General features: G+C 39.6%; 1 protein-coding gene across 4 annotated transcripts in view; it reads left to right on the top strand.

Annotated features, from left to right (window-relative positions):
* Window positions 1-12,660, top strand: part of LOC125135024 (cysteine-rich protein 3) — a 53,582-nt gene that overhangs the window by 31,362 nt on the left and 9,560 nt on the right. For 3 of the 4 annotated variants that reach the window (XM_047794632.1, XM_047794633.1, XM_047794634.1), the window contains exon 1: window positions 12,571-12,632. Coding sequence is in view for 1 of the 4 variants with exons in the window: in XM_047794631.1 (XP_047650587.1) it covers window positions 2,787-2,816 (30 nt within the window). In the remaining 3 variants the exon portion in view is untranslated. Of the gene's footprint in view, window positions 1-2,786; window positions 2,932-12,514; window positions 12,633-12,660 lie in introns of those variants that run through there. The other variant, XM_047794631.1, reaches the window with a different exon arrangement.

Below are 12,660 nucleotides of genomic sequence, written 5' to 3'. Positions count from 1 at the left end.
CCAAAGACACCTACCAGTCTTAGGCTTTTTACTGGAACAATGCCCACTTCTAAGACTCGAAGCAATGGCAGTCTTCATATCTGCTTTGAACAAACAGGGAGAGCTTTTAGGATTCTGTAGTTAGGTCAGAAAGTGTTGCTAGCTTCCTCTTTGACCATTGGGATCAGGTTTTGGAGCCCATCCAGAGAAGCCATGTGAAAGGAAGGGCAGAACTCTAATGCAGTTGCTAGTGCCTAGAGGTAGGGGCTGTTTCTTTTTATTTGGTACTATGACAGTACTGAATAAATTTTCATCTTAGGAGACAAAGGTACATGGAAAGAGTGGACCCTAATCTTTACATGCAGTTTATGGTATATAACTTTTAAATTTCTGCAGATATCAGAAACAGATTTTATTGGACTCCCTCAATTGTGAGAACAGATGATCAGCATTTAGGTTTAAATTTGGGCAAACACAAAGTTTTACCTAAGTTGTATAAATAACCCCCTAAAAATCCTCCTTGGCATTATGAATAGAGGTCTCTTGCTTATAAACAATACTCTTTCTTCACAGCTTGCTTCAGGACACAAAATACTCTTAATAACCTTTCTGCTAAGTATATCCATTTTACCCTATGCCACTCTATCTTTCTAAAAAAGTCAAGAAGTTAGTTTATGTTTTCGTAGCAAAGCATGCCAGAATATATGTCCATTTATCAGACTGCAAGATTCAGGGCCTGAGAAAGAAAGGGGAGGTAGGGCTGGAGTGTTTGGACATAGAATACAGGCATACAGTGGGGACATTAAGTATGTTAGGAAAAAAAAGATGGAGGTGGGCTAAGAGAAGGAATGGGCCTATAAAGGAACCAAGTGAAAAATACATATTTCCAAACTAGTTCTTTATACCTACTAAGCCCTTGATGAGAACCTAAGCAAGGTCTTCATTCATTAACAATTCTCTGAGAACATGGACAGATGAAAATAGTTTGGGATTACGAACACATTTCTTCTTTCTTTAGAGTTTAATTTTACAATAATGTTTATATAATCTTTAACTAAAAATTATGTATACAATGAAACTTCTGCTCCTAAAAAAACGTTAACAAGATTTCCCTTCATCTTTATATACTTTCAAAGAACCATGTGCATTTTTTCACTGTAGCACATAATGTGGTAGTACTTTTAAATTTGTTTATTTCTTTGATTAATATATGTCTCCCTCCCACCCATCCCTCACTAAATTATAAACTCACCAAAGCAGGAGGTCTGTCTTTGCTTACTGTTTTTTCATCATTGTACTCATAGTGCACACTTGCCTGGCACATTAAGAGGGCTCAATAAAAATTTGTTAAAATAATTAAGGTGTTAATAGTAGCTATTTTTTATTAACTGTGAATACTTAAGTGAGTGAAAGCTGTAAATTGCTGATTGTATTTGCTGGGTGCTAATACTCTAGAAGCTGACTGTCCTCTTGCTTCTGTCCTGGATCCTGTATACAAGGCACTGTCTATAACAGTTAAGTGCACATCAAGGTTTGCCAGTGACCCCTTCATCTCAACAGCTTTCTTGAATAGTGGTGCCAGGCCAGGGGTTGAGGGGACACACTGCCCCTGAAGAAAAAGCAGGATAGGAAGGGAGGGTACACTGACCTTGGAGTTAGCAATAATAAGCTTTGAGGACTCTTGATTTTCAGATGGCTCCCTTTTTCATTCTACCCAGACTTCATAGGCATGTTGAAATCAGTCAGTTAAACCCCAAATCCCTCTGCTTTGGTTGAATGAGTAATTAAGCCCCTCATGGCCCAGCATTCTCTGGTCACCTCATCAAAACTCTAAATCAAGCTGTCAATTTATTTCTGTAAGGAAACAAGAAAATTAACCAAAAAAGTTGTCTTTGGGAGAGGAAGGAGTGATGCTTTCATTTTTTGTATCTTTTTTGTTTGAATATTCTGACCATGAAAGTGCATTTGATATAAAATACAAATATTTTATATGCATGTAAAATACACACATAGGAAATATGTAATTTTTATGTCAGTAAGAGTTATCTGGTGCGGTGGGATTATAGACTAGTTTTTCCTTCCTTCTGTATACTTTTATGTATTAAAAAATAGTGTTTTATTTTGAAGTTGTATCTCTCCCTTTTACTGTATCCCTGTCTTCATTCCTCTCATCACTTTTCCATTATGACAAATAGGTAATGCTACTTTTCCCACAAGACTCCCTAAATTCCTCTACTTCCATCAAGGCTGGGCAACATACACTCTTTAGGAATCTCCATTCTTGAAGAAAACCATTCTTTTCTTCCTCTCTTCCTCTTTCCTTTCTCTAGCTCCTACCTATGTGGATCCAGTTATGCATTTCCATTCATGCTGTATAAGCACTTGGACATTGTATTATATAAATCAAGAGACTTCGCAAAACTTACTTTAATTCAGGTACACAAAAGATACCACAAAGTCTTTGTTGTATGCAAAAGGACAGAAGATAACTCATATCTAGATGTATTGATTAAAAGCTTTATAGACTTGTTCCTTCCACTCATGGAGGATCAGGCAAGAAAGGTTTTGTAGAAGACAAGGGAAATGAGCATGTTTAAGGGAAGTGAATGAGCAGGGTGAAAATAGAGACAGAGTTACATTATGGTAAAGGAAGATTAAGTCAACGAGATTGAGGTTCTGTTTTCTTTCATCTCTCTGATACACTGCCTCTGCTAAAGCTCTATCCATCCCTCCCATAGCCTATCTACATTAGGATGATTATGGTGACATTTACTCACTCTCACATACCTATCTTTCTTTCTTTTCAGGAGCAATTCCAGAAGTCTTCAGATTTCTAGAAGGAAAGACTGCAGAAGACATTTCTGCCCCAGGGAGGCAGGGGTAGAAGCTACATAAATGATGAACACTCTGGGGGCCAGTGGGCAGTCACCTCTAGGGTCTGTCTTGCAGAAGGTAGGTATGGTTGCTGGGCCAGGAATGAGTTGTGGAGAAGTCCCTGTCATTTTAGCTGCCAGGATATCATGAATGGGTGAGCAAATATGGTATATATGTGTGGCTGTATCTTTGTACCAGTAGAGAAGGAACAAGATGGGGCTAGGCATGGTGTATACATTAAACTTGCCACTCCTTATCTCAAATTATATCCTAACTTTCATCTCTCATTTTCTGCCATGATACTTATGTTAAAGCTGTGAAATTCAGATTCTCTCATCCCTCCTGGGCCCAGTGTTCCCAGCAAGTAGAACATCTCCTTATCTTGGTTTCAGCCTCCCTTACTGGTCCATACAAGAATCATGGTAAAAATTGTCCTTAGAGGAATGGGGTATGAGTAGACAAAGAGTCTCAAGAAAGGGGGGTGGACAATCACAAAGGGTGCACTTGAAAAATCCTGGAATTTCAGACTTCAAGACAGCTGCCTGGCAGTTTCCATTCAGCCTTGCTACCTCTTCTATACCCATGAAAACTTTTGGTACTCAGAAGCAGACAAGCAATCTTTCAGATCTAAGGATTATACCACCTTACTCTCTGTCCATCTCAAATGCCAGTAGGTGCTTCTTTTACTCCTTTTTTGTGCTTTGGGCCTGTGCTCAGGAACACAGTGAAAATAAGAACCAGAACCAAATAAAATTTAGTTGACCTTTAAGTCTTTCAAACGCTGAGATTCATTTAAATCTGAGCTGCCCCAACTCCAAATTTTACCCTTAAAACTGTTAGCCTGGAGTTCCTGCCATGGCGTAGCAGTAACAAACCCAACTAGCACCCATGAGGACAACAGTTCGATCTCTGGCCTCGCCTCGATCAGTGGGTTAAGGATCCGGTGTTGCCATGAGCTGTGATATAGTTCGCAGAAGCGGCTCGGATCCTGTGTTGCTTGTGTCTGTGGCATAGGCCAGCAGCTACAGCTCCAATTTGACCCCTAGCCTGGGAACTTCCATATGCCATGGGTGTGGCCCTAAAAAGACAAAAAAACAAAACAAAACACCACACAAAAACTGTTAGCCTAGTTTTGTTTCTCATTTTTAAATCCTGGCACTTTTAGAGTCATGGGGGTCTACTTTACTACCCAAATAAATCTGTGGTTTGGGTAACTTTTGGGACTATTCATAACACTACAAATATAAACTGCATAATGTACAACCAAAGCCATCAATAGAAAAGAAGGTAAGAAGTATCTCAGGACCTCTTGCTGGTGAGTTTACATCAGTTAAGGACTGTCATTCCTCAGGCATGACCTCTGGATGAAGCAATGGAAAGCAGCCTGGTACCAGGGCTGCCAACACTTTGTCATCACCACCTTCTCTCCCTTGCTCAGCCCGAGATCTGTTTCTCATCAGCTATCACATTCCTCTGCTCAGGGACAATCAAGGATGTTGGTTACAGCTTTCATTCCTAAATGTAACTCACCTATCTACCTCCAGCCCCTGGTTTGCTGCTTAGATCTCCCTTCTTCAGTGGTGTTTTGAGTCTGTCTTTGAGATGTGCTAATCTGGGGCATGGGCAGAGGGAAAGGAAACCTTTTTCTTAGAATAATATTTTTCCCTTTGGACTTTTTAAATTTGGTATGCTAGAGTTCACATATGTTATGAACAATGAAATATTTATTTCTTTATTATTATTATTTTGTCTTTTTGCCTTTTCTAGGGCCACTCCTGCGGCATATGGAGGTTCCCAGGCTAGGGGTTGAATCAGAGCTGTAGCCGCCGGCCTATGCCAGAGCCACAGCAATGCCAGATCTGAGCCGCTTCTCTGACCTACACCACAGCTCACAGCAGTGCCGGATCCTCGACCCACTGAGCAAGGCTAGGGATCGAACTCGCAGCCTCATGGTTCCTAGTCAGATTCGTTAACCACTGCAGCATGACAGGAGCTCCTTTTTTTTTTGTTTTTTTAAACAATGAAATATTTAAAATCTGCTTTGTTATTGAAGTATAATTCATACAACATTAAATTTCACGTGAGTTGTCATTTTAAAGTGTACAGTTATCTTTTTTTAGTCTTTTTTATTTTTATGGCTGCGCCTGACATATGGCTATGAGTCGAATCAAAGCTGCAGCTGCAGGCCTGTGCCACAGTTAACAGAAATGCTGTATTCTTAACCCACTGCATCCTCATGGACACTATGTCAGGTTGTAAACCCGCTGAGCCACAGTGGGAACTCCCAGTTTTTATTATCTTGAAGGTACAACCATCACCATTATCTAATTCCAGAACATCTCTATCACCACCCCCTTAAAAAGAACACATACCAATTAGCAGATATTCCCAATTATCCCCTATCCCAAAGCCACCAGAAATCACCAGTCTACTTTCTCTCTATGAATTTGCCTTTTTGGGACAATTCATATAAATGGAGTCAGACAATATGTGGTCTTTGCTTCTGGCTGCTTTAACTTAACATTTTCAAGGTTCATATTATACCATGTATCATAACTTCATTATATTTTATAGTTGAATAGTATTTAATTGTTTAGATATACCACATTTTGTTTATCCATTAGTTGGTATACATTTGGATTCTTTCCACTTTTTGGCTGTTATTCTGCTATGAACATTTGTGTACAATATTTGTGTGGACATACGTTTTTAAATTCTCTTGGGTATGTTCTGGGTCATATGGTAACCCTAACTTTTTGAAATATATAATTTGGGGGTTCCCTTCTGGTGCAGTGGGTTAAGGATCTGGCATTGTCACTGCAGCAGCTCGGGTCGCTGCTGTGGCATAGGTTCCATCCCTGGCCCAGGAACTTTCATATGCTGGAAGCACATAAAAAAAATTATATGTGTATTTTTATTACAGTCTAAATACATATAAAAAACAAAAGCACACACAAGTGAATACACCTGGGTAACCAATACCCAAATAAAAAAATGGAATATGACCAACACTTATGTGTTGACCAGCCCCTCTCATGTTCTCTTGCAATCACTACTTTCCTGAAATGTACAATTCTGACTGCTATCTCAGGTGGTTTTGGTTTTTGTTTTATGGAAGTGAATTTCACATAAGATAAAATTAGCCACTTTAAAGTGAACAATTCAGTGGCATTTAGTACATTCACAGTGTTGTACAACCATCACCTCTCTCTAGTTCTAAAATATTTTCACCACCACAAAATAAAACCCTGTGTCCATTATGCAGTTAGTTCCCATTCCTCCCTCCCCATAGCCCCTGGCAGTCAGCAATCTTCTTACTGTCTCTATGGATTTACATATTCTGGATATTTTATATAAATGGAATCATACAATCAGTGACTTTTTCTGTCTATCTGCTTTCACTTGTTTTTGAGGTTCATCTATGTTGTAGTATTTATCAGTATTTCATTATTTTTTATGGCTGAATAATGTTCCATTGCATGTTTATACCTTAATTTGTTTATCCATTCATTTGTTGATAGATATTTGGGTTGTTTCCACTTTTTGGCTGTTGTAAATAGTAATACTGTGAACAGTCATGCACAAGTATTTATTCAAGTATTTGTTTTCAGTTCTTTTCAGTGTATACCTAGCAGTGGAATTCCTGGGTCACATGGTTATTCTATGTTTAACATTTTGAGGAACCACCAAACTGTTTCCCATAGCACCTGAATCATATTTTATCCCTTCTAGCAATGTACGGTGGTTCTAGTTTCTCCATATCCATAACACTAGTTAATTTTTTTTTCATATATTATAACCATCTGAGTATTTCATTGTGGCTTTTTTCTTTTTGACCACACCCACAGCATGAGGAAGTTCCCTGGGTTGGAGATCAAACCTGAGCCAAAGCAGTGACCCAAGCCACAGCAGTGACAACACCAGATCCATAACCCACTGCACTACCAGGGAACTCCTCAATGTGGTTTTGATTTACATTTTCCTGATGACTAATTATATTGAGCATCTTCTCGTGTGCTTTTTGGTCATATATATATCTTTTTGGGAGAAATGTCTAGTGATGTCCTTTCTCATTTTTAAAATTGGGTTGTTTGTCTTTTTGTTGTAGAATTATAAGAATTCCTTACATATTCTAGATACTAGGCCTTTGTCAGATACATGATTTGCAAATATCTTCTCCTATTTTGTAGGTTATCTTTTCACTGGTTTTGTTGGCTATTTTTTTCTTCTAGTTCCTCAAGGTGTTCTTAGCTTGTTGATTTGAGATCTTCTTTTAAAAAAATATTTACAGGAGGAGTTCCTGTCATGGCTAAGGAGTTAACGAACCTGACTAGCATCCATGAGGAGGCGGGTTCAACCCCTGGCCTCGCTCAGTGGGTTAAGGATCCAGCGTTGCCATGAGCTGTGGTGTAGGTTGCAGATGCAGCTCAGATCCCGCATTGCTGTGGCTATGGCATAGGCTGGTGGCTACAGCTCAAATCAGACTCCTAGCCTGGGAACCTCCATATGCCACAGGTGCGGCCCTAAAAGACAGAAGGACAAAAAAAATTTTTTAAATATTTATAGGAGTTCCCATTGTGACACAGTGGAAGTGAATCCCACCAGGAACCATGAGGTTGTAGGTTCGATCCCTGGCCTTGCTCAGTGGGTTAAGGATCTGGTGTTGCTGTGGCTGTGGCGTAGGCTGGCAGCTACAGCTCCGATTGGACCCCTAGCCTGGGAACCTCCATATGCCCTGGGTGCGGCCCTAATAAAACAAAACAAAAAAAAAAAGACAAAAAAAATTTATGGCTATAGTTTCCCTCTAAGCACTGTTTTCAATGCATCCTTTATGTTTTTATATGTTGTATTTTTATTTTCCTTCATCTCAAAGTATTTTATAGTTTCTCTTGTGAGTCCTTATTTGACCTATTGGTTCTTTAAGAGTGTGTTGTTTAATTTCTACGTTTTGTAAATTTCCTGGTTTTCCTCCTGTTACTGATGTTTAACTTTATTCCATTGTGGTTGGAGAAGATACTTTGTATGATTTTAATCTTTTTACATGTATTGAGACTAGCTTTGTGACCTAACATGTGATCTGTCCTGCAGAATGTTAATATGTGAGCCTGAGAAGATTGTATATTCTGCTGTTTTTGGATGAAGTGTTCTCTGTGTGTGTCTGTTAGATCTTGTTAATTTAATGTTGTTCAAGTCCTTTCTTAGTGAACTTCTCTGTAGACGTTCTGTTCATTATTGGAGTATTAGAATCTCTGACTATTAGTGCAGAACTATTTCTCCCTTCAATTTGGTCAATGTTTGATTAATATGTTTTGGGCTTCTGTTTGATATGTATGCATTTATAGTTGCTGTATCATCTTAATGAGCTGACGCTTTTATCAGTGTTTAATGACCTTTTTTTGACCCTTGTAACAATTTGTGGCCATGCCCATAGCATGCAGAAGTTCCTGGGCCAGGGATCCAACACGTACCACAGCAGTGACCTGAGCCACTGCAGTGACAACACCAGATTCTTAACCCATTGCACCACAAGAGAACTCCCAATAATTTTTTGTTTAAAGTCTATTTTGTTTGATTTTAATATAGCCACTTGACTCTCTTTTGGTTACTATTTGCATAAAATATTTTTTTCTATCGTTTTACTTTCAGCTTATGTGTATCTCAGGATCTAAAGTGCATCTTTCATCGACAGCATATAGTTGGATAACTTTTTAAAAAATCCATTCTGGGGAGTTCCCATTGTGTCTCAGTGGTTTAAGAACCTGACGGGTATTTCTGAGGATGCAGGTTCTATCCCTGGCCTCGCTCAGTGTATTAAGGATCTAGCATTGCCATAGGCTGTGCTGTAGGTTGCAGATGCAGCTCAGATCTGGCATTGCTGTGGCTGTGGCTGGCAGCTGAAGCTCTGATTGGACACTGCCTGGGAACTTGCATATGCTGCAGGTGTAGCCCTAAAAAGTTAAAAAAAAAAATCCATTCTGCCAGTTTCTCTCTTTTTATTGAGGGGCTAATCTACTTACATTTAAAGTGATTATTGATAAGAAAGGACTTCTGGTATCTTGCTGTTTGTTTTCTTTTATGTCATATCTTTTTTATTCCTCAGATCCTCTTGTATTTTTTGTTTGATTGACTTGCAGTATATCATTTTGATTCTCTTCTTATTTCCTAGTCTGTATATTTTTTAGTTATTTCCTCAGTGGTTACCATGGGGATTGCAATTAACATCTTAAATTTATAACAATCTAGTTTGAATGGATACTAGCTTAGCTTTGATAGTGTACAAAAATTCTCTTATATACCTCCATCTCACTCCTTATATTGTTTTTGTCACAGATTACATCTTTATATATTGCATGCTATTTGACATAGTTTTATAATTATTGTTTTATGCATTTTTCTTTTAAATCATATAGGAAACTAAAGAGGAGTTACAAACCAAATATACAATAATACTGGCTTTTATATTTACCTTTATTACCTTTACAAGATTTCTTTCTCTCTTTGTATGGCTTCAAGTTATTGTCTAATGCATGGAACCAAAGTGCAGCCAAAAGTGCATGCCTAGGGGCTTCTCAGGTCTTAGATTTGTCCCTGGGGATACACTTTGCCTGCTGGATTTCCCATATACATGGTAGCCTTTCAGAGTCCTTAGTTCGCCATATATCTTCCTCTTCAGACTCATCCTTTCCAGACTTTCAGATCTGTCTGCTGCTTGTCCCATTCACTGTTTCTTTCTCTGGGCAACTGGTAATATATGTCTTCAAATGCTCTTAATGGATGTTACTTTGAAAGCTGCTCCAGCGTGACCACAGGGAACCATCAGACCGGGCAAAATTCACATCCACAATCTTTTGAGAACAAGGCGCATATTGCTTTCCCCCTGGCACCAGCAAGCCACATCAGGAATGTGAGCTCTTTTCCCCATGGCCATCTCTAAGCTGGGGAATAGGAATAGGGGATGGTAGATAGGTAAGCAAAAATGCTACAGCGTTTTGTTACTGAAATTTAGTAGCTGCTTTTTTCATTAAGTACACCACTGGTTGGACTCCACTTTAAGTTTTTATTAGATTCCAGAGTTCTGAAAAAGTTGATTCTCTTAAGTTTTTGCCAGCTTAATGATAGCTTTAGTGGAGGAACTGATCCTTAGAACTCTCTGTTCTTCCATTTCTTTAACATTACAACATTATAATATGTTACCTTTTTTTTTTTTTTTGGCTTTTTGCTTTTTCTAGAGCCGCTCCCGCAGCATATGGAGGTTCCCAGGCTAGGGGTCGAATCAGAGCTGTAGCTGCTGGCCTACGCCAGAGCCACTGCAACATGGGATCTGAGCCGTGTCTGCAACCTACACCACAGTCACGGCAACACCGGATCCTTAACCCACTGAGCAAGGGCAGGGATCGAACCTGCAACCTCATGGTTCCTAGTCGGATTCGTTAACCACTGCACCACAACGGGATCTCCAACAATATGTTACTTTTTGAGGAACTCTCAAATTGCTTTCTACACCTGAACCACTTTACATTCCTACCAGAAATGGGAGAGTTTCATTTTCTCCACATCTTTTCCAACACTCATTATTTTCTGTTTTTCTTTTTTTTGTCATAGCCATTCTATGTGGATGGTAAGTGGTACCTCCTTATGGTTTTTTTGTTGGTGGTGATTTTCTGTTTGTTTATTTGTTTGTTTTTAGGGCCGCACCTAAACCACATATGGAAGTTCCCAGGCTAGGGTCAAATCAGAGCTACAGCTGCTGGCCTATGGCACAGCCAGTTTCTGCTGCACCATGATGGGAGGTCCTCCTTATGGTTTTTATTTTAATTTCTTTTTTTTTTTTTTTGTCTTTTTAGGGCTGCACCCATGGCATATGGAGGTTCCCCAACTACGGGTCTAATCGGAGCTACAGCTGCCGGCCTATACCAGAGCCACAGCAACGCCAGATCCAAGCTGCGTCTGCGACCTACACCACAGCTCACAGCAATGCTAGATCCACAATGGGAACTCCTAATTTCCTTTTTTTAGAATTGCACCTGTGGCATGCAGAAGGTCCTGGGCCGGGGTCAAACCCATGCCACAGCAGTAACCAGAGCCGCAACAGTGACAATACTGGATCATTAATCTGCTGAGCCACCAGGGAACTAGTGATTTGCATTTCTTTAATGACTAATGATGTCAAGCATCTCTTCATATCTTCTTTGGAAAACTATCCAAACCAAACCCTTTGTCCATTTTAAATTGGATTACTTGTCTAAGGCCTATTTTCTTTCTTTCTTTCTTTCTTTCTTTCTTTCTTTTTTTTTTTTTTTTTTTTTTTTTTTTTTTTTTTTTTTGCTTTCTAGAGCTGCACTTGTGGCATATGGAAGTTCCCAGGCTAGGGGTCCAGACAGAGCTGCAGCTGCTAGCCACAGTCACAGCCACACCAGATCTGAGTTGTTTCTGCAACCTACACCAATGCTTATGGCAATGCTGAATCCTTAACCCACTGAGCAAGACCAGGGATCAAACCTGCGTCCTTATGGATGCTAGTCAGGTTCATTACCACTGAGCCGCAATGGGAACTCCTCTTCTTATTATGGCCACACCCATGGCATATGGAAGTTCCTGGGTCAGGGAGTGAATCTGAACTACAGCTGCAACCTACGCTGCAGTTTGTGGCAATGCTAGATCGTTAACCCACTGAGCAAGGCCAGAGATCAAACCCCCCGCATCCTCATGGACACAATGTAGTGTTCTTAACCCAATGAACCACAATGGGAATTCGTGCAGTTGGATTCTTAACCCACTGTGCCACAGCAGGAACTCCTAAGGTCTCTTTCTTACATATTATTTCCTAGTCTTTTTTCTTACAAGGTTATCCTGAAAATCACTCATTAAGAAATATGTTTGTATAAAGCTGTCTACAGTGTCAGAATTTTACATGTGATGTAATTCTTAAATACAAGAAGCCGCACTTCTTTCTGTATAAGAGTGCATGATGTATTAATTAGGATGCTTTTGGTTGTAACAGAATCAGAACTCAAATAAGCTTAAGAAAATAAATGGATAGGTGGTAATTTGTGGTTTGGTAAATGAGTCACAATTAGATCCAGGAGGTCAGAGATGTCAGGACTCTGTTCCCCATTTCCTCAATTCTGCTTGGCTTCTCATTTTCTCTCCACTCAGGGGCAAGTTATCCCCTGCAGTCTCAAACTGCCATGGTCCATATAGACATCTATCTCAAAAATGAGAGTGTATTTTTCCTTATAGCACCAAAGAATCTCGGGGGGGATGTTCATTAGTGTGACTTGGGTCACATTTCTGTCCCTCAACAATTACTGTGGCCAGTTGGATGAAGTACTCAGACCAGGCCCTGGTCATAAGTTCACCCTGGGAAGGCAAGGTCTACCCTACTGAAGAATCTGGACTAAGCTTAACTAATGTACAATGGGGGGAGATGAATTTCTCCAAAGGAAATGCTTCTAAGTATAAAATGTCCCCTATAGAACTGCAAAGATTCAGTGCCTTCTTTGTTTGTAGCATTCCTCTTTGTGGCTTTTTATCAAAAGGTGGGTGCTCAGGTTCTTATCCCAATAAGATACTAGTAATTGCTGCCCCTTTTTTGATGCTAAGAGTGTAGGGTAGTAAGAGACTAGAAATAAAGATCTTATAGTTCTGCCTGTTCCAAAAGCTTAGGAGAAGAAGAGAAAAAGCTTTATCATTTTGGAGTCGGGAAGAGGCTAGAACTTGACTCCTGATTTTGTGGCCTGGAGCTTCATAGAGGAACTGAAAGACTCTTCTATAAAAAGGTAAGCATTTGCATTTGTCTGAATTCAT

The sequence above is a fragment of the Phacochoerus africanus genome, chromosome 9, assembly GCF_016906955.1.
Source record: "Phacochoerus africanus isolate WHEZ1 chromosome 9, ROS_Pafr_v1, whole genome shotgun sequence".
NCBI lineage: Eukaryota > Metazoa > Chordata > Mammalia > Artiodactyla > Suidae > Phacochoerus > Phacochoerus africanus.
This window is presented reverse-complemented; position numbering and strand designations above follow the sequence as displayed.